The 23,275-nt window shown below is 36.6% G+C and overlaps 2 protein-coding genes across 2 annotated transcripts in view; both read left to right on the top strand.

The window, feature by feature from the left end:
• The first annotated feature begins 2,345 nt into the window (after nt 1-2,345).
• Nucleotides 2,346-15,752, top strand: zgc:175280 (cationic amino acid transporter 2 family protein). The gene is made up of 12 exons (XM_026921548.3): nt 2,346-2,434; nt 3,955-4,325; nt 5,374-5,529; nt 6,260-6,422; nt 7,262-7,395; nt 8,197-8,419; nt 10,282-10,418; nt 10,800-10,902; nt 12,322-12,437; nt 13,356-13,522; nt 13,604-13,712; nt 15,028-15,752. Exons 2-12 carry the CDS (start codon nt 3,956-3,958, stop codon nt 15,174-15,176), a joined length of 1,827 nt encoding a protein of 608 aa, XP_026777349.3. The 5' UTR covers nt 2,346-2,434; nt 3,955; the 3' UTR covers nt 15,177-15,752.
• Nucleotides 15,753-16,063: 311 nt separating this feature from the next.
• Nucleotides 16,064-23,275, top strand: part of zgc:152816 (uncharacterized protein LOC777712 homolog) — a 15,059-nt gene continuing 7,847 nt past the window's right edge. Inside the window, exons 1-6 of the mRNA XM_026922157.3 lie at nt 16,064-16,212; nt 17,531-18,112; nt 20,633-20,694; nt 22,121-22,212; nt 22,874-22,917; nt 23,046-23,162. Of these exons, the coding sequence (XP_026777958.3) occupies nt 17,582-18,112; nt 20,633-20,694; nt 22,121-22,212; nt 22,874-22,917; nt 23,046-23,162 (846 nt within the window). The 5' untranslated portion in view covers nt 16,064-16,212; nt 17,531-17,581. The remainder of the gene's footprint in view (nt 16,213-17,530; nt 18,113-20,632; nt 20,695-22,120; nt 22,213-22,873; nt 22,918-23,045; nt 23,163-23,275) is intronic.

Here is a 23,275-nt window from a genome sequence, read left to right as displayed (position 1 = left end):
TGAAGTTAATAAGACAAAAAAACAAAACTCAGCTTGTCGTGTTACCGAGAAACGGCGAAGAAGTGTAAACTCCTCTGTCCTGAAGATGTCCGAAAACTTACAGTTACATCTTTACCTCTGACTGTTACAAAGCGCTGACACTGGAGACTCCTTCCATAAAGTTTACGTAAACGTCTCCTCAATGTATCAGCGATTTTGTAAATCTGTTTATGTGGAGCGTCCGGTGTACATGTCCCTGTGAACGAACCGTTACCATAGAAACAACATTAACATACACCCGCGCTACTGTCAGAGCTGCTGTTCCAGAAAATTAATCAACACCTTCTGACCAAATCAATCCAGAATTCAGTGAAACAGTGCTGTGGTGTACCTTAATCGCAATCCCGCAAAAACTCCGTTACCAATTTTGCCACAGTTCACAAAACTGTCTAGGAAATGGTGGTGAGTTTGTTCATCTCCTGTAAGCACGTTGCAGATATGAAGAAGACGGCAGCGTGATAAGAGACTGAGAGTCAGCGTGAGATCGTAGTCTGCTCCTTATCACTCACTGATAATTGATAAGCAGCAGCTGAATTCACTCGTGATCCTATTAAAAATTGTATTAAAAACAACATGACTTAAATATGTAGTCTATAAAAAAGTAAACCTATGATGTGTTAAACGTATGTGTTGAATTTATTTGCACAGTCCTGAGGTCCTCCATCTGCTTTTTCACATGGCTGTAAAAGTTCATAACTCTTATCAGTAATGATCCGATATTAGGTATCTTAATATCTCTCTCACTAGAGACCATTTCACCTTTGGCATTCCTATTATAACATGATCACAAACACGCTCACACACGCACACGCTCACACACGTACATTCAGACGAGATCTCAGAGTTCAACCGCATATTCTGCGTCTAAACCCTCGGATCTGACGGCATGGCAGAATTATTTTAGCACTAACATTCACTGAGGAGCCCTTAGGATCTTCATGGGCAAATTTCTATTTCACAGAGTCGTCCTGCTAGTCGTATTTAATCTGCACGACTATTTTATTATTATTGAAACAGCTTAACAATGAACTAGACTTGATTTATAGTCCTGAGATTTGAACCCGCAGCCATACTCGAGGGATTATCATTCGCAGGATGTTCACTCACAACCTTGTACAAGAATCCAGCAGTTCCTGAACAGACTGCACTCACAACCTTACATCACTTTGAGATTTTCTTTAAAATGTAAAGTGCTTTATAAATAAAATGTATTATTATTATTATCAATGTCCAGGGATTTTAACTGACAACCTGATGCAAGGTCCAACGTTCTGAGGATTCAAAATCATAACCTTACTTAAAGGGCATAATATAGAGGTTTGAACACAAACTGGCGTGAGTACAACAATCTCAGTACTGGAATTCACAACCTTGAACACGATTAGAACATAGACACATGTACAAGAACACAACAGTCCTGGGACTTGAACTCACAACCTTATACAATCCCACAGTCCCAAGTTTAGAACACAAAACAATGCACAACATCTTAACAGTCCTGGGATTTGAACTCACAACATCTCAACAGTCCTGGGATTTGAACTCACAACATCTCAACAGTCCTGGGATTTGAACTCACAACATCTCAACAGTCCTGGGACTTGAACTCACAACCTTATACAATCCCACAGTCCCAAGTTTAGAACACAAAACAATGCACAACATCTCAACAGTCCTGGGAGCCTTTTTTTGTGTTGATGTGAATTCACAATGTGTGATTTTTTTCTTTTTCTTTTAAGAAAATGATATCAGTTGATTTTAGGTCAGATAAACTTTAAAAAATATCACCTTATTTTATTACTTTTTTCTTTTATTGGGGAAATGCTTAAGTAGAGCCCTTAAGAAACTACACATATAATAACAACGTCGACAACAACAACAACAACAACAACAACAATAATAATAATAACAATAATAATAATAATATTAATGATAATAATAATTCTTCTTCTTTTTCTTCTTCTTCTTGTTGTAATAATAATAATTCTTACAATAATAATAATAATAATAATAATAATAATAATAATTTATTATTATTATTAATATTATTATTATTATTATTATTATTGTTATTGTTAGCAGTGTGGTATTTGACCTGCTCAAGATGTTATTTCCATTCCTCACAGCTCCGTGTGACTGTGTGTGTGTGTGTGTGTGCGTGTGTGAAGCAGAGGAACTTGTCCAGGTTCACTGAAATCGCACATTCCTCCTAAATGTAACAGAATCTGTCAAAAACTGCACATGAACGTTTGAAACACGTGAGCTAAGACAGGAGGGGCCATGAAAAATGGACTGTGGTCGAATCAGCACACACACACTCACACACACACACACACACACACACACACACTGCCACACCTTCATACGCTGCGCACACTGCACTCTGAGCCCTCAGGTAAGAGAACTTACAGTTACAGCTTCACTATTTAAATGGACTGCTTTTTATTAGAAATTTACAAACTGGATTTAAATGAACGCATCAGCACACAGTTCTGTAATTTACTTTCTAATGTGTGTGAATTGAGTAAAATTGAGTTCTGGGATTTGGACTTGATTTGAAAGTTAACTCTGACAAAAAGACAATATTAGAAAAATGATTATAAGGCTACGGGAACAATTATGTACTTAATATGAACATTTCTTTATCTCTAGAAAAATATATAAATATCCATCAGTGTGTTATTAATGACTTCTGAATGATTTCTCCTGAAAACTTCTTAGAATAAAACGGCACATGAGAAAGAAATGAGAAAATTCTGATCTGTTATTCAGCTCAGATTTGTGTGAGATCTGTGAAGTTTATCTACAGCATATATTTCATTTTTTTTTTTTTATGATCATAGAAATGAACCTGAGCTGAATATTACAATCAAAATGAGACAGATTTTTTTAAACAAAATTTTAAAAATATGAAAAATTTGATAAATTGTTTCCGAGTAAAAGCAGAAGATTCATGCACATGAGAGTTAATTATGGCAGTATCACATTTATTAAATGTATTATTTCACATGAAGCGAGATATTGGAGTGTGGGAGATATTGGATATGGGAGTCGGGGACATTATCTGGACAGATTTATTGCTGTTTTTAAGGTTTAATCATGTAAATCAAACTGCAATTTTATTGAAGGTATTCTAATCTTTAATACACGCACTATTCATTTATCAGTTTTATTACTGGTATGTATTACTCTATATCAATGTAATCAGCTGCAAAGTCAAATTTCTCGTAAGTGAATCTTCCTCCTGATTGTAATCTAGATTTCTGTTTGGGTGGAGGACAGGCGAAGGAAACCACGGTCATCTCTGATTATATGTGATATAAGATTTACAGTTTATAAGACTATTATCTTTTAAAGGGAAGAAAAAGTACAGAAACAGATATTCTGTGTCAATTCAGATAGGGTTGTTGCTGCAAGTCTGAATTCTAACATCATCACATTTTTTCATACACATTACATTACAATGGCACACATTACAAAATTATATCTTATCTGGAAAACCAGGATCTTTAGGATCTAATATCTCCAGAAATATTATTCCCAGCCACTTGAAATTTGGCAGAAATCAGGAGAAACATGTTTTCTATCTGTCTAAATGCTCAGATGTCCCTACATAAGGCCAGTTTTTTTCTTATGGGGTCTTCAAAATGGGAAAAATTGCAAAATTTCCAAACGTGAGTGATATTGAGGGCTTTAATAGACACACACAGGACTTTAATAAAACACTTTGGACATGCTGTTATAGGAAAATAATCAACTTAAGGGAGGTAACAGTGACTCTGTTTCATCACATCATGCTGTCATTCAATTCCCTACCTTATACTTCCACTCATCTCAATGTTTTTTTAATGACTGATCATTTCTGAATGAATAATTTATTGACTGAATGACAGATGAATTTATTCTTCATCCCAGGATGCCTTGCTCTAAGCTGCTCTATTTCCTGAAGAGTCTGTCCCGGGTGAAGCCGTTGGAGCCGGATGGCGAGAGCTCTGATTTCTGCCGCTGTTTGACCACGCTGGACCTGGTGGCGCTAGGCGTGGGCAGCACGTTGGGCGCCGGCGTCTACGTGCTCTCGGGCGAGGTGGCGCGCACCGTATCCGGCCCCAGCATCATCATCTCCTTCTTGATTGCCGCCGTGGCGTCCGTGTTCGCTGGGCTATGTTACGCCGAGTTCGGTGCCCGTGTGCCCAAAACTGGTTCTGCGTATCTGTACAGCTACGTGACTGTGGGCGAAGTGTGGGCCTTCATTACAGGATGGAACCTGCTGCTCTCCTACATCATAGGCAAGAAAACAGAACTCATAATGCTTTGGGTTCAGATTAAGCCAAAAATGTTGGTCATAAAAATAATTCTATCAGTATATAAATATCTATTTTAATTTATTATCAAGGTACATGTCCGCATACCCAATTATATCTACTCCGGGAACATAGCCATTGAACCTTGGCGAATTTTTACATATGCATTTGGAATACAGGATCTAGAGACAATTGACACTGGGAAAATATTACCTTGGGAATGTGAAACCCTAAGAAAATAATCAAAGGGAAAATGTGGCCCTGGGAATATAGTACCCTGGGAAAATAAGACCCTGGGGAAAATAGATAGGACTATGGCAGTACAGGAGAGTGGGAACATAGGTCCTAGAAAATATATGGCACAGGGATCATAAGACCTCAGATAAATAGGCCTTTGGGAAAATAGGACCATAGAAAACTTGAAAGTTGGGAAAAAATTTCACTGGGAACGTGGGACCCTGAAAATATAGGATAGGATTCTGGATCCTGCAAATACAAGGAAATGAGAATATAGGGCCATGAAAATATAGAACACAGGGACGATATCCAAATAACAAACTGAAACCTTGGTTAACAAAAATTCTCTGGGAACGTGGAAGGTTGAAAATATATGGAAAAATACAGCCCACCTAAGAGAGATCATTGGGAACGTAAGTCCCTTAGATGGGAAAATATACCATGGAATACTGGAAATATAGGTATCTGAGAACATATAACTCTGGGAATACAGGGCGGTAAAAAACAGGAACCTGGGAACGTGGAACCCTAAAAATATGTGGTCTTGGGTAAATAGAGCTCAGGGAACTAAGAGCACTGGGAACATCAGATCTTGGGATGGAGAAATATGGCACTGGGAATATAAATCCATGAGAACACTGTACCCTGAGAACTTAGGACACTCAGAATATAGAGTCCTAGAAAAACAGCACCCTGAGAACCTCGACAGCACAAATCATTAACGGATGTAAATAACTGCGTACGTGCTGAGTAGATTGATTGTGTGATGATTTTATGAAGTGCTGTATTTACGCAGGTACGTCCAGCGTCGCCCGGGCCTGGAGCGGAACGTTTGATGACCTCATCGGGAACGTCATCGATACTTATTTGAGGAATAACGTAGCCATGGACTTACCTGGACTCGCTCCTTACCCAGACTTCTTTGCAGCTGCTCTTATTATGCTTCTGGCAGGTAAGTTACGCCATAAATCAGATGTTAGAGTCAAGCCCAAAAGTTTGTGTACCCTTAGAACTGAAGATCCAAACCAAACAAACAAACCAACCAACAAAACAAACAGATACCAAACAAACAAATAAACAAACAAACAAAAAACAAACATAAATAGTTTTTTCACTGAAGATTTTTTTTAATCAAAAAAATTAAAAATTAAAGCATAAAATCAGACAGGATTTAAAAATCAGATGCCACTCAATGAATATGGACCATTATTTTAAGAAAATATTACAGTTAATTTATTTCTCTGGAAATATTATGTGTATTTTAGAATAGTTTATATTCAAAAGCAAATAAATTAAAAAAATCATATAAATCCATGGAAAACCTCTTTTAACAATTGTTTGTGGATTTTGCCTGATTTGTTTTGTCTTGTTATAAAATATAGCCACATTTCATTTTCAACTTTTTTTAAATTGTTCAGATAAATTGTAAATTGTCTATTTTACAATTTAACACCAAAATTACAAATATATTTCTAATTTAAAATTAAATTTAAATGTAATAAATTTATTTAAATTTATTTATTGATTGATTGATTGATTTAATAAATTAATTAAATTATAAACTGTACTTTTTTTTCATTATAATTATCATTGTTATTAGCATCAGTAGCAGTAATAGTACATGTGGTTTTTTGAATTCGAGTTGTTCTTATTTCTAAATCTTGAGCCTAAACTTTTCTCAGGTATCCTTGCTTTCGGAGTGAAGGAGTCCGCGATGGTCAACAAGATCTTCACCGCCATAAACGTGCTCGTGCTGCTGTTCGTCATCATTTCTGGATTTATTAAAGGTGACCTTAAAAACTGGAAGCTAACTGAGGAGGAAATCTTCAATACCACGACATCTACGTAAGTCCCTTCATTGCCTCAGAGAACTGCAATGCTTCAAATAAAAAATAGTTCTAGTGGTTGGTTTCAGGAGTCAGTTCGTTCTTGATTCAGCAACATATTCAGAGTACAGTTCAGTGCAAAAGTTAGCATCCCCCTTGAGACAAAATGAAGAAAGCAAAGAAATGTAATTTCTTATCGATACATTTTGTGCCTTTGGTTTCACAAATGTTCCTTTACTGTCACGAGTAACAAAAATGGTCAGATATTTTATGTTCAAGTATGAAGTGAGTCTCTCTTTTGTGAATGTGATAAAAAATATTATTTAATATCTTGCATGCCCACTATTTTCCTTTATAATTGAATCTAATATCTTTCATTTCTTTTAATAGCTTTTGCATCCTTTCAGTTGTGATATTTGACCCCTGTAGACCCCCAGGGGTTATAGGATACACCAACATTTCATAAACTTTCTTTTTTTTTTGGATTTATATATTTTTGTAGATAAATTATAAAATAGAGGTCCATTTTTTCTTTTTCCAGAAGCCATGGGACGATGTAAACTTTTGTAACTGTGTATTCAGTGTGTTGTTAATTGAATTAATAGATTATTTTCCAGCTTTATGTGTGTCTTGTGGCAAACAGGTTTCCTGTTAAACCACTAGGACCTACTGTATATAAAACACAAAATACCGTTATTAACCATTGCATTCCTTTTCGAACCATTACACAGCCACCAGGAACCAACAGAAAAGTGTAATAGTTTCCATGATGTTTTCCCAGAAGAGTTTTAGCCCCAGAAAATCCAACTAAGCACTGATGTTCTGATCTTTTTAATGTTTTTATCTCACCATGAACAGCAACCCAAACAGCACTGTTGATATGTCGAAATACGGGATTGGAGGATTTTTCCCTTTTGGATTTGAAGGAACGTTGGCTGGAGCTGCGACCTGCTTCTACGCTTTTGTTGGATTCGATTGTATCGCCACTACGGGTGCATCATCTTATTAAACATCTTTCAGTTTTGGTTGTTTTTTTTATCTTTTACAAGACTTAATCAGTCATTAGGATGAACTCTTTTTGCTATAAGCGAATTTTCAGTTTAGTCCAAAAAAAGTTGCAGCTCACATCACTAACCTTGTGCTAATGTAGATAACAATAAACCCAGTCAGAAGCAGGCAATTTTATTTTTTCTCTTACTGGCTATGAGTAAATTGTGAGAAAATGTGGGTTTAAGAATAAAAAAAATTGAGCCAATTTATCAAGTATCATTAAGGCCATTCTTTAGTGTTTTAAAATAACGAAATCTGATATTAATTTTGGCTTAAGAAGCAAAATTGTTTGCAAAAGCATGTTTCGACCACATTTCTCACAATGCAAAAGATTTTTTTTTAATTAAAAAAATCAAAGGAATATTTTTGAATAGTCCTAGAGGATCCAACTAGGGGTCCAAGCACTGAAGGCGCTATTTGCAAATGGGGCTTGTGGCTATATTTACCTTTGTTTTCAATTGAAGAAGTTTCACTTCTACAGACTGAGGACTGTTTTAAAAATAAGAGACAATATTCAGATTAAGGTCAATTCTATGACATTCATATTTCTGCAAATCAGTACACCTTTTATTTTATGATGATATTTTTTGTCATTTGCACTGAAATGTGAGAAATGAGAGATGTAGAGAATTAGACACCATTTTATTTCCTAATATATTTATATTTATTTTATTTTTCAACATTTCCTCTAAGACTAAAGCCTTGCCATTACTTACTCTGAATCTTTTTTTCTTCCTTTCAAGGTGAGGAGGTCCGTAACCCTCAGAAGTCGATCCCTGTGGGTATCGTGGCGTCGCTCCTGATCTGTTTTTTGGCTTACTTTGGCGTTTCGGCCGCTCTCACACTCATGATGCCCTACTACCAGCTGAGCATCCAGAGCCCTCTCCCTGTGGCCTTCACATACGTGGGCTGGGAGCCAGCGAAGTACGCTGTGGCCGTCGGGTCTCTGTGCGCGCTCTCTACGAGGTAGGACAGCCTCTCGTTCTGTTTACTACTAGATCCCAGATCATCTCTTTTTTAATTTTATAACATTACAAGTACTTAAATCTCTGATCTACCTTCTATTCATCACAATATTCAAAGAAATTGAGGAGCAAAGGTCCTTCTCATGCTTGTGGCAGGTGTGTGTGTGTGTGTGTAAACACCATCCGAGTAAAATACACAGATTTTTAAATGGGTCATTTTGACTCCAAACGTAACTTAAGACATAACAACGGTACATAATTTACCTCATTATCATCTTCTCAAATGACAAAATGAACTCCTCATGGAGACAGATGGGGTCTGATGTGTTTGGTGATAAGGTTGAACACCATAAAGTCTTGGATAATGCAAAATCTCATAAAAAAAAAAAAAAAAAAAAAACACAGGAAGTCGAGGAACATGAAAAAAATGAAAGGCCAAGAGTTGAACATTTACTAGTCTTAATGATTAATGCTGCGCTTCCTAGAATTTATTTTTCTAAAACAGGAATGGCTCAAAACATTCTGCCTTATGTAATCAGAAATATCATGAACTGAGTTCTTGTACTCTTAGAAAAAAAAAAAAAAAAGAACAGGGTACTAAACTGTACATTTCCTTGTGGATCTAGTACCTTTTCAGGTAAAGGTCTAAAGGGACACATGCATATTTCTCTTTCTGGTTAAAAGGTACTAAAGGTACAAAAGGTGTACTTCTCTACCAATAAGGAATGGTGCAGTTTAGTACCTTTTTTCCTGTTGATGTAGAAATTAAGGGGAACCTCAGGGATCAATGCTGGGCAACATGATACTGAGAGAAAACACAGGAACAGACAAACAGACAAACCAGAGATAACAAGATATAACAACCAAGAGGCGAAACCAATTAACTACCATGGCAACAAGAACAGGAAGTTTCTCCATATAACAAAAGTGAATTATAACAATATATCTTAATAACAGTAGTAAAGTACTATATACAGTATAACCCACATGTATACAGTCTGAATCTAATCAGATCACACAAACATTTGCCGATGTAATGACCAGATCATAATCTGACTGCATATGATTTCCTGCAGAAATTAAACAAAATGCTATAATATAGTGGTTCGCTGCCTGAATTCACTGTTTAACGCTTTTAATGTTCTAAAACAAGACAATTCTCCTGTTATTAAACCGTTTGCTAAAAGCCTAGATGCATATACTGCAGGGAACGTGAATTAAAAACCAAATAACTATTGGGACCGAACTTTATCTAACTAATCTAACTAATTCAAAGGTAATTTCAGCAAAAAAAATGTCCACAATTACACTAAGCAGCAAAATTATATATATTATATATATGCTATGTAACAAATAATTTCTTCTACATAGAGTCTGTATTTACACATTCATCTTCAGAGTGGAGCTATTTCAACTTCAAGAAATGAGTTCGAGTTAAGTCATCGAGAATTAGAAAATCTAAATACAGATAGCTAGAGTGGACTGAGAAATGTTTGTGATGATATTTTATTGGGAAAAAATCTAGCTCTAACTGGAAAAGGTTGATCTGGATAATAATGGGCAAACTATAATGAAACGTAAACAAAAAAAAACAACATCTTTAGACTTTTCACTACGTGTATATTATTATTATTATCACCTTCAGCACTTTCAGCTTTTTGATACAAAATGTTTTAGGGGACTGAGTGACAGCAAACTGCACCACTATAAACACGCATCTATGGTTTGATGAGAATATTTACAAACAGATTTAAATGATTTAGCTATATATTACTACATTTGGGGTAAGGAGATAATTGTGTAAATTTATTTTTCAATGTAGTATTGTTGTAATTGTTAAATAACATATGCGTTTTGTGCCAGTTTGTTGGGTTCGATGTTCCCGATGCCGCGTGTCCTGTTTGCCATGGCCCGAGACGGACTTCTCTTCAAACCCCTGAGTCGAATGAGCTCCAGGCAGAGTCCCGTCATCGCCACACTCTCCTCAGGAATAGTGGCAGGTAACGTAGCAGAGAAACACACCTGAAGTGTCGAATTTAGAATTAAACGTTTATATAGTCAATTTAGATAAAGAAATTTAGTAAAAAAGGAACCACCATTACGAGACGAAAGAGTGAATGACAGTAATCAGTACAGAAGTACTGGATAAATCAGAATGTGATGTATTATTAACATTATTACATCATTATCAAACATTATTTGCATCATGTGATTATACACAAATCACCTGATTTTTTTTTTTTTTTTTGCTCCACCCTGTAGAAGAAAATAGAGAGGACATTTTTTTTCAGTCTGTTGCTGTGCTGTTTCATGGCATTTAAAGATATCTTGTTTGTAAATAAGAAGCTGTGAGCAGACACAAGTGTGTGTTATTTCTGCAGCCATCATGGCGCTTGTGTTCGACCTGAAAGCTCTGGTGGACATGATGTCTATCGGTACGCTGTTTGCCTACACGCTAGTGGCCATCTGCATCCTCATCCTCAGGTACACTTCTTATTATAGATGATCCTCATCCTGCTACTCCTCTTTCTCTTACTTCACCTCCTTCTCTTAATATACAGTATATACAGTACAGGGTGTCCCAAAGGTCTCACGCATACAGATGTACATAGTCTATATTTCTATATACATAATCTATATTTCTACTTCTGCAACATAGCTACACATTATTATTATGTTTATTTGTATGTATGTGTATGTCTATTTCTATTTAAAAAAATTTTTTTTAAATAGTTTGCATTTATCTTGGTATTCAATGTGGACAAAGAAAGAATTTCATTGTACAGGGAAATTTGGTTTTCCTCACTGTGCACATGACAATAAACGCTTTGAATCTTTTGAATGTTTGAATCTTTGAATTTGCCAGCACCTCATCACTTGTGCCTTCGTCAGTGGATGTTCGTGGACGTCCACTTCTCAGTTGTTCTGCAACACTTCCAGTCTTTTTGAATTTGTTAATAAGTTTGGTAACAGTGTGGTGCGTGATGTGCTCACCATGTTTCCTATTAAAGTCCATCACAACCTTGAAACAGCTTCCTGATCCAGCCATAAAAAGGATTTCAATACGTTCTTCTTTTGCCAAAGGCATTCTTAAAGGCTATCTGAAAAAACATATATAATATAAACTTAAGTATGAAACATTTTGGAAGACATTTTGGTAAAAAGTGTTAATTTCCTCCGTATATGGAGACTTTTGGGACACCCTGTATATAACATATAATATATAATATTATCTTAATACCAGCCCATTATTTGTTTCCTATAACAGCACGTCTCCAAGATTTTTATTCCTTTTATACCTCAGAAATTTACCATTTACATTTTGATTTCTTGTAAAAGCGTAAACTCCTCTGTCCCGAAGATGGAAAACTTAAAGTTACAGCTTTACCTCTGACTGTTACAAAGCATTCACACTGGAGACTCCTTCCATCAATGTTAAATAAACACATTTCTCCTCACAGAAAATTTCACCATATCAATTCTTACACACATTTTTATGTGAAGCATCCACCACACACATCCCTGTGAATGAGCTGTTACTATAGAAACGATAACGTATTAGAACGAGAGCATTAATATTATCCTGTGATTTACAGCAGCACTGCTGTCAGAGCTGCTGTTATAGAAAATTAATCAACACCTTCTGAGCAATCAGAATCCAGAATTCAGCAGCACTGTGGTGTAATTTCACGTATATCACAATATATTTTTATTCCATAAGGATTAATCTGGGTTACAAATTACAAATGTTTTACTTCTTTAATGAACATTTCCTGAATTGTCTCTCCATTAAGCCACTCTGAAAGTCTCAAATTATGACACTGGTGATAAAGATAACAGAAATATCTCATGAAAAAGCTCATCATGGCCATTAAGTGAGCGTGTATGACTGTGTCCACACAGATACCAAGGGGATTTAGATAAGCTGAGCGAGAAGGAGAAGTGGAGTTTAATACATCCGCCATCTTCACCTACAGTCACCAGCTCTAAAGTCGTCTCCATACTGACCATGATCATCAGTGAGTCTTCTGTTTATACGACTTTCATTCAAAAACAATACTTTTTTTTTTTTTTTTTGTTAAAATGTTCACCTGAGTGAATTAAATTGGAATCATATTAAACAGGAATTAAATGCTCTTTCACTCAGGACTTATTACTGTAACAGTGTGATTGTACTACAAAATATTTCACATGCTGTACATATAAATATTTAAAAATCCTAAGCAAATTTAGGCAAATTGATAATATGTTTACAAAAGGACTTCCCATTGTTACTGGACAACAGGTTAACGATTTAGCTAGCTAGCATGTATCAGTTAGATCTTTTTTTTAAAGCACAGTGACAGTGAAAACTAGCCAAACATGTCAAGAGAGTCAACAATTCCCTCAAATATGTTGAGAAACGACTAAGAAAAGACTCCATGTGACTAAAATTACACTGTAATTACACTTAGAGTCAACCGCTAAAACCAAACTTCCACAGCTTCCAGTCAACATAGCAAAACGACAACAAACAAAATGGAAGACAAGATGATTATAAAGCCCACATCATACTGTACTTTTATCTTTACTAGTTGCTTAAAAAACTAGCTAACATTTTGTCTTTATGGAACAATTACATTTTCGCTGTAGCTAAGTTAATAGGTATGTGTTTAGCATGTCTGTTTCTGGCTTTAGTAATTTATGAGAATAGGTTAAATAGCTTATTAGCAACAGGATATTGGATAGCTGAGGAATAAAACCCAGTACAAGTATATAAGTCCCTGTGAATGAGCTGTTACTATAGAAATGATAATGTAAATGATGATAGAAACTTGTGATTTGCAGCTCGACTACTGTTAGAAAATTAACTTCTGACAGATTCAGATTCAAGAATTCAACATCTACGTCTGGTGACACAGTGTGTGTGTGTGTGTGTGTGTGTGTGTGCGTTTCAGTCGTGTTGACGGTAGCTCTGAGTGTGATTCTGACGAAGGGGGTGGAGTCAGGCCTGGTGGGGACGTGGTGGATGATTGTGATCATCTGCGTACTCGTGCTGCTTTTATTCACTGCGATTGTCATCATCTGGAGACAACCACAGAACAGCACCAAAGCTGCCTTCATGGTGAGACTCTGACCTACAACCTTCATCACAATTTATTTACACTTTCTATAGTAGCTGAAAACTAACATGTCCTGGCTGCAGGTTCCTCTTGTGCCGGTGCTTCCCATTCTCAGCACGTTCGTCAACATTTATCTGATGGTTCAGCTGGGAGGAGACACGTGGATCCGTTACGCAGTGTGGATGGCAGTAGGTAAGACGAACATCGAACGCTGGTATTACCCAGTGGCGGCACAACGTTCACAATCTTCATAAAATCCTCTTTCACAACTCCAAACATTTTAAATTCCACTGAAATAATAACTACCTCTATCGAGTGGCCAGCGATTGAAAAAAATGTTGCTATCAGACAGATATAAGCCGACGTTCCTTTTGTTTGTTCGTGGTTCTTGATGTTGTGTAAATCCATTGGGGCAGGAATCATGCTGCCTCATGCATGGAGGAGGAACAGCAGACAAGACAGTTAATGGCAGGGTTGCCAGGGTCATGATTTTTACACCAAATTGGGCTAGTTTAATATAAATACCCTGTGGCCACCAAGATTAATCAGAATTTGATAAATTACCACAAACAAAGGCAGAGTGTTAATACAGACAGTATGTCTATGATGTACAGAATCATTTTTTATTGTAAGATGATATTGTAAAGATTGGGAGAAGAAAAAGGGGATTATGGAGTGGGTAACATCTGTAGATCAGAACTGCAAGGGGAACAAGTATTTCACATGCTCAGAGGGGCTGAGAAAAAGAAGAAAAATGAGTCTTTCTTTTCCAGTGCTCAATTTTTTGGGCCAGTTTCAGGTCTATTGTGTGGTTTGTGAGATGTAGTTGGGCTGGAATTTTGCTGAAACATGGCAACCACGCCTGCTGCATTGAACAGAGCTGAACAAAGGTACATTTTAAACCACTCAGAACAAGCTGCTGTACTGTATGTGGGACGACGGCATGATGTCGACTCTCAACTGCTGATTATAGAGTTATTCTATAAATTCACTAGGTAGCAGGAGACAGCATAAGACAAGTGAAATAGCCTCCTGACTTCATTTTGTTTCAGACTATGTGGTTATTAATGTTGGCCTACAACACCAAAATCTACTGTCACGAGCTGCTGGAGGTTTTGCTACCTGTTTAGCGTGATGTACAGATCGCAATAGGACACTAGCAACTGACGGCTTTAATGTGTTTTTCTGTGCGTAACACGGATCAGCGATGTCAGCGGCAATCAGCAAAGCGACTTTTGAATTGACCACACGATTGGCTGGAATGATTCCTCAGACCAATCCTATAGCGTGTGTGTTCCGACGTTTCTTTAGTTTCCGACACACAACTTTATTTCTTACCTGCAACTAGTTCCCATTTTCTGTCTGACGTGCAAAAATGGAGGAAAAATCTTATCTTATCTTACCCTGTCATATATTCACTACATCCCAGAGTGAACACATGACGTATCTATGATTCTATGATCACTTTTCTCTCAACAAACCGTAACTGGATTAATCTGCTGTTCAGGACTGCTGATCTATTTCTGCTACGGCGTCTGGCACAGCGTCCAGAAGAAACGAAACGAATCCTCTCAAGACTCCGAGCCGAAAACCATCTGCGGCCAAATGGAGGAAGAGAAGAAAGACGACGTTTCTTTACGACAAACCAAGTTCTAAAGTTTTACCAGATCTCTACTCGAGCCATCAATTCACAATAAATATATATATTTTTTACTGGATTTTAGATGACAGTGTTTGCAGATCAGGATGTGTGCATTTGTAGAATTACTTTTACAAGACAGACATGAAATGTTCTAATGACTTTATCATCTAAAAAAAAAGCCTTTATACATATTATATACACATATTATTATTATTTTTTTTATAGACTATGTATTTTCTGTAGGGTAATTTAATATTTCAGCTGCTGAAATGCTGATTAAGTACTGAATATCAGTATTGAGATGATGAATCTGGCCAAATTTGATTATTATTCCCCTCTGTTTTTGTTCAAGATATTTTGCATATGAGAATGTGTAAATATTATCAGTATTTTTCCATAGAAGACTAAAAGCAGAATATATATTTACAATAAAGAATATGTTTTAGTTTATTTACTTTTTAGTTCTTTTCAGGAAGCCAACTTTAAATGTTTTCCTGAGATAATATAATCATGTAAGGTCATGTATTATAATATTCTTTTATTGTAACTGTAATAAAATTCATATTTTTTTCCTCCTGTCTTTGCCTCCCAGCTCTGTTATTAACAGTTATAAACTATATAGTAGTAGTAGTAGTAATAATAATAATAATAGTAATAATAATAATAATAATAATAACTTCTTAAACTGCTGTAGAGAGCAATATGATTCTGAGTAGATGCAGTGTGATTAAATACAATATCAAACTGAAATAAAAATAAAACTACACCAGGCATACAGATTTAGTACCATAAAGTGTTTATAGTCTTTTAGCTGTAAGTTGATTTTTTTTTTCCTTCTATTTTTTCCTGTCCTTTATTTAATAGTATCGATATCGGTAGCAGTGTTTTATCGCCGGTACCGGTGGCGCGGTGTGGATCAACCCGGCCCTGTGAGAGGCAGTCCGGCCCACTGTGCACAAAAACATGGCGAAGTGAACATTTCAGCTGCGTGGATATTAGCAGAGTAATTTTGTGCATCGAAAAAAAGAAGGATTCATCAAATACACTTCGGTATTTATGCTATTTTTTTTTTTTAAAATATATGTATTTATGACGCCTGCGTGAAAGCCGCTACTTCATTGTTTACAATATGGCTATGCTTTGCTTAGCCAGTTAGCTTTGCTTAGCCTAGCCTAGCTTAGATAACATTAGCGCTAGAAAAAACTACGCATAACGCAATTTCTTATAAAATATCGCCGATTCATGACCCCTTTCCACGGTGCTATTTATAGCCGCTTTATAACGTGCATATTTAAAATAAACGTTGGATTTTTAGGCTGATCTGTAAAACAATGTGTGGCGGAATCCCAATCGGGTCGCTACCCCCCTCCACAAGCGCACTACATAGCGTGTGAAGTAATGGCGTCATGAACCCTACCTAGGGGACTAGATGTCCAATAGGGAGCGATTTGGATTACGGTGGCTCGCGTGCAAGTTTTTTTTTTTTTTTGTATACCCTACGCTAGGTAACGCTAGTAACGCTTTTGTCTCACTTAAAGTTAGAATAATTTTAAAATAATTTATGAATTCATCCAAATGGCACTAAAGTTGCATTCCTGATCATAAACGAAAACGTAAATTAATCTGAAATATAGAAGCAAAACAAACACAACAAACGTTTAGCTTCAGGTTTAGCAGCTAGCTGGCTAGTCCGTGTTTTTGCGCCAGCGCTTGCTAGCTACTGAAAACTTGGAGACATTTGATGGAATTATAAATATTTAACGTGCAAAATGTGAAAGTTGCATTTTTTAATTTTGTTTATTTATATATTTCTCAGTAGTAAGTGGAGGCGTGTGCATATAAACTCACCATGTGACCTAAATTAGCATGTGTGTGTGTCTTAAACAAAAAAATATTATTACTGTTGTTGGCATTATGTACATTAAAACCTCAGTCTTAAAAAAATAAAAATTGTATTTGTTCATTTTAGCTTCAGTATATAAAGTCACGAGTTAATAATTGAGAAGATTTAATTATTATTAAATTAAATAGATTATTTATTATTATTTATTTAGTTGGGAAATGTATTGGCTTTATACCTTTCATTACATTTCAAGAAAGTGAAAATTGTTTCTATGTAATAAAACTTGTTTATCTTTAAACATCTTGTAATTAATTTTCAAGCACGATGACAATAATATCCAGAACTGCTGTAAAATCATATATATATATATATATATATATATATATATATATATATATACACACACACACACATACATACATACTGGTGCTATCTGTTTGTTCTGTTTATTTATGATCTGTTTATCCCAGTGTATTTATTTCTGTTTCTCTGGGGTTTTGTTTTTGTTTTTGTTTGTTCCTGTAGTGGAACGACTGCGAGAGGATTTCCTCTCCACTCCAGCGTCCTGATTTGAAGATGGAGTCTTCGGACAGCGCGGGCGACGCGGCGCCCATGAGCGTTCAGAACGTGTACTCGGCTCTGGGTCTGAGCTCGGAGGACGTCGAGGCTTTGGCTCAAATCCCCGAGAACGAGATCAGCGTGGAAACGTTACCGTATCTCATCATGCAGCTCAAAGCCAAGCGGGCCGAAAAGGCGGCCGCCGCTACTGACACAGACAATAGCGAAAAACCAGAGGCGGAGCCTAAACAGGCCAATCAGGATACGGAAACTTCCGAAAAAAGAAAAGAGAAACGAGAAAGCCCGCCGTCTTCGAGTGCGTCACGTCAAGCGTCCAGCCACGACCATGAGCATCATGGGAAGGGGGACGGTCACAGGAGGACGGAGCGAGCGAGTACGGGAGGACGGAGAGACTCCAGATCGAGGAAGTCGTCCCGCGAGAGACAGAGCGGAGATGCAGTGACGTCAGAGGAAAACGAGTTCGATGACAAACCGACGGTTTTCCCGCACATCTGTACGCTCTGCAAGACAGAGAGCAATGGCTCCAAGGTAAAAGACCCAAAACACACCATATTAACTTATTAAAGTTATAGTCTCACGCTGTGAGAATCATCCAGCCAAGTGTCACGCGTTACAGTGGATTTATTACGACAGTCAGAGAGAGGGTTCAGTTAAACACAGTAAGCACAAACTGGTAGAATTAAATTGAAACGTACGTTAAGCCGACTTTACACTGTACGGTTTTGCTGTTCTGGACAAAAAAAATCGCACATCGTAAAAAAGTTCTTTGGTCGTGAGTTGATATCGGTGCTTTAACAACGCCACAGACGTGACAAAGTATCTGTCATTGTGAGAAATTTGTAAAATCCACCAGTAAGATGACGGCAAACCCGCGGCGATGGAGAAACGTAAACGTCACACGCTAATGGACAGAAAAAAATCTTCTCAATCTTCTCATTACCTCAAGCTCAGTTCGAAGAATGTTTGTGTTTCCGTTTTCGGCACGAGCTGATTTCCGGATCACGCTTTTTGATGACGTAAGTAGAGCGTAGCTGATTTTTTAAATCGCACGTCTAGCGTTAGAGGATCTTCATCGTATAATCTGAAACGTAAAACGCGCGCTGTCACAGAGTCTGTTAGAGAATTCAGGACAGAGTTTATTTGGATCTTGAACAGTGTGACGAGGAAGAATCTTAAGATATCGCGCAGTCCGAAACCGACTTTACACCAGATTGGCGCTCTAGTGGTTAAGTAGATAAAGTGCAGCAACACGGGAACTACTTTATTATTATTATTATTATTTATTTATTTATTTTCCTGCCACTCCTTGTAGAATCTACGGTGGTCGGCAGAGTTCGGTCAGCGGGGTGATGGTGTTCGTATTTTGCGTTTTTGATAGATTGCGTTTAAATGTGCAGGAAGAATGTTGGAAAATCTGTGTTTATTCTACACGTCTTGGAGGTTTTTCGGAAGCACGGTGTGTGTTTTTGGCTCGTGGTAAACGTATTCCACCACTTTTTACTTTCTGAACAGAAAGGGGCGGAGTGAAGGCACGTTGGGGGCGTGTCTATAAAAAAACAAGCAGTCCACCCTAGTGTGTGTAACATTAAGCATTAACTAGCTTACTGAATTAGCTATTAGTTCCCAAACTAATCAGTGACCTGCCTTCTTAAGTTTATTTATTTATCTATTTTTTTATATGTATCTTTGAGGCATATTTTAATGGACTCTGATGGTTTCAACCTCCTTTAAGACTTTTTTTTTTTTTTTTAAAAACAACAAAAGATTTTTAATGAAGTGAAGCTAGATTTAGTTTTAGATTTTTTATCAAAGATAAACTTAAAAAAACTTTTGTTATTTGCTATAATTTAACCTGTTTCTCACAACAAAAATAGTCATGGTAGTTGTCATGGCGTTAAATTATAAACAAGCAAACTTTTTTTTTGTTTAAAACCCCTAAATTGACCTTCTTACAGACTGTCAGGTCTCAGCCTTCCCTCTTCAGTAAACCGAGATGGTCTGGATTCATACACTGTTTGCCAAAAATTGCGTTTGAGGGAATAAAAAAGGTCTTGCAGCAGGGTGAGAGAGAGCTAGACGAGAGAAATGTTCACACAGCTTTGCTTTTTTTTTGTAAAGTTTAGTTTGCGTGTAACTTCAGGGAAGTAGAGGTGAGATTTCACACATGGCCGAAACCTGAGTACAGCTGTGAGAATATTTACAGAAAAACATCTGTATGAGTGCGTAAATAATATTTAAAAAACACAAAATGGGAGAAAGCGGTGTTTCCGTATTGTATCGATAAACTACTGAAAGTAAATATCAATGTTCTTAAAGTTTAAAGTGGGCTTAAAATGAAATAAATAAATAAATAAATAAACACCTCGTGTTGTTCTGTTGTAGAAGAATAATCAGCAGCGGAGTGGTGTGATGAAGCGGAGATACATTTACCACGCTGGAGTTGATTGTTTTCCTGTATCACAAGTGTTTTATTCCTCTTACACCACAGCAGTTTACGAAGAGTTACAATAAAAAAAAGCAGCTGCACATCATTGGTTACAGAGAAACCACAAAAAAAAAAAAAAAAAAAAAGCAAAACCCCTCTGTCCTGAAGATGTCAGAAACCTTAGTTACAGCTTTACCTCTGACTGACACTGGAGACTCCTTCCATGAAGCTGCATAAACGTCTCCTCGACATATCAACGATTACATACGTTTTTTAAATCCGTTTATGCGGCGCGTCAGCCGTACAGATCCCTGTGAATGAGCTGTTACTATAGAAACCGTAACGTATTAATATATAGCTTAATATGAACGCGATATAGACGATCGAGCGACCTCCTGACCAATCAGAACGCAGAATTCAGCAGCGCCGTGGTGTAAATATGGCGTATGAACAGGGTCCTGATTGGAAATAGGAAGCTGTGAGTGACAGAACACTGTGTGATTGATTGGATGGATGATTCTTACACATTGCTCATCAGTGTAATGGTTTTATTACTAAACAGAGCTTCTGTTTCAGTGACGTGTGTGTGTGTGTGTGTGTGTGTGTGTGTGATTGTTCTTCAGGCATGGCACAGTCACATCCGCGGCATCCGGCACACCAAAGCGCGGAGAGAGTACATGCTGCTGTAAGTTTCCATGCCGCTTAACAACACGGAGCTCCTTCAGGAAACGTTTCTCTCAGTGGTTTGGTGAACGGCTTTTAAGGAGAAACTCTTTATTACTTATAAACCACGATAGTAGCTAAGATAAAAATTACACTTTTAGTACAAAATTTTGTTTATTTACTTACTACACATGGCATACTGTATAATCAATTTGTTGGTCAGCACTCAATTAAAAAAAAATAAAATCAAAAATCAACTTGCAGAAGCTTGCAATTGATTCGTGCTTACAAACTGAAACTAGATCATTTTATACATTGCAAAGAATTTATTGATTATTTATTTATCGATTGATGAAGTTGTCGTTATGTTGAATTGAAAAACGTCAGATGAACTTTGACTCCCTAAAAATCTTCAGTGAAAAATTGTTTAAAAATTAACGTTAGAATGTTTCTAAGATTAAAAACATGCATGATTTCAGTCAAGGTCAATTTGTCACAGTCACATTTCTGTCTGTCTCTCTCTCTATCTTTATCTCGGAAATAACAAATTATTTGAAATAAACCCCGTAAATATAAAAATATACATCTACCCTTTTAGCTCTAGACATGATGAAGTGATATGGATATTTACTGAAGGGCGAGAGTCTTTTATAGAGTTGTCATGCTGCACAGAAATGTTTGATTTTTTTATGAGCTGAATTTTATTTGAATGTTTGATTAATATCTGTATTTGCCATGAAATAGCCATTGATGCTGGTATGGCAATAAACTCTAATACAAAAACAATCTCTCTCTCTCTCTCTCTCTCTCTCTCTCTCTCTCTCTCTCTCTCTCTCTCTCTCTCTCTCTGTCTGTCTATCAGTCTGTCTATCTATCTATCTATCTATCTATCTATCTATCTATCTATGTGTCTGTCTACCTATCTGTCTTTCTGTCTTTCCTATGTGTCTATCTATCTATCTATCTATCTATCTATCTATCTATTTATCTGTCTCTCTATGTATCTGTCTATCTGTCTTTCAGTGTGTCTACCTATATGTCTGTCTGTCTATCTATCTATCTATCTATCTATGTATGTGTCTGTCTACCTATCTGTCTTTCTGTCTTTCCTATGTGTCTGTCTATCTATCTATCTATCCATCCATCCATCCATCTGTCTATGTATCTGTGTATTTGTGTATCTAAGTACTAAAAGTCTTCAGTGAAAAATTGTTTAAAATTTCAGAATTTATTTCTTTATTTATTAAGATTAAGATTTTAAGATAAGCAGGATTTCAGTCGTGGTCAGTTTATTACAGTTACGTTTCTGTCTAACTGAAGATGTTAAAGACTGTTTGCACCTGTGTTGAACAATGATGAATATTTTCTTGTGTACAGTACGACATTGCTCTTCAGCTCGTTAAGCACGAGTGCGTTTATTAAATTCGCACCTCGCCGTGTCTCTGCAGGTCCGGCTCAGTGGATGACTCGTACTCGTCTCGTCGAGGTTCCCGCTCGTCTCTGCCCAGTAAACGGTCCTACAGTTCAGAACGGAGCACAGGTACGACACCAATCTCCAAAAAACTTTTATTATAAACCTGAAACCAATAAAGGTCCTTACACAGCGTGACTTTACTGCTTTTAATGTTTTAACTGTTTATTCTAAACGTGCACAAAGAAAGATCTGTTATTAATGTAGCTCTTTCTTTGATTTTTAATTTTAGTCTTTAATTTACTTTATGCTCTTACTTTCTTACTTTAATTTCCTTTTCCTTATTTATCTCTTCTTTCTTTCTTTCTTTCTTTCTCCTTATCCTATATTTTTGTTAACTCTTTATTTCTCTACCCTCTATCCTTACTTTATTTTTGTTTTTGTTTGTTTATTCTTTCTCTTCTTTACCCCTAGTCTTTTTTTCTTTATTTCTTTTAATCTAGTCTATGCTCTCTTTCCTTTTTTTATTTGTTTTTCTTTCATTATTTCTCTCTCATATGTCTTTTCTTTCTTTCTTTCTTTCTGTTTTTTATGTCCTGTGTATTTGCGCCTTGCTTTCCCTTTCCTTTTTCTTTTAAATTTCCTTTTCTTTTCTGTCAACTTTTTTTTTTTTTTTTTTTTTAATTCATTGTGGGTTTTCTTCTTGTCTTTCCTCGACACAGATTTCTCTTTGTATCTGATGTTAATTCATGTTATTTGTGTGTGTGTGTGTGTGTGTGTGTGTTTTTAGGAGACCTGTCCTCACCTTCTGAACGTTTTTTTCACCCTCCTAAGGTACACAGTGATGATGATGATGATGATGATGATGTATTAATCATGTGGAATTAATCATTATTACTGTGTGTATCTTCGCTGATGATGCTCTTGAGCCTGACTCTCTGCTCCATGTTGGTGAATTTCAGCCCTTCACGAAGGTGGTTGTGGCCAAATATCCGATGGGCAGCATGGCCGTGGCGGACATGTTGGCTCTGGGAAAACCGTTTGGAACCATCGTGAAGCATCTCATCTTCCCTTTTAAGGTAGGAAGAAATAATCTCGACAGTAAAGAAATACAGCATGTCATTTCCTGTCATTGTGTTAAAAAGTTGCTGTTAGCGCTTTCTGTTCACCTTTTTACTTTCCTCTTTCCTCT

The sequence above is a fragment of the Pangasianodon hypophthalmus genome, chromosome 27 (assembly GCF_027358585.1).
Source record: "Pangasianodon hypophthalmus isolate fPanHyp1 chromosome 27, fPanHyp1.pri, whole genome shotgun sequence".
Taxonomy (NCBI): domain Eukaryota; kingdom Metazoa; phylum Chordata; class Actinopteri; order Siluriformes; family Pangasiidae; genus Pangasianodon; species Pangasianodon hypophthalmus.
This window is presented reverse-complemented; position numbering and strand designations above follow the sequence as displayed.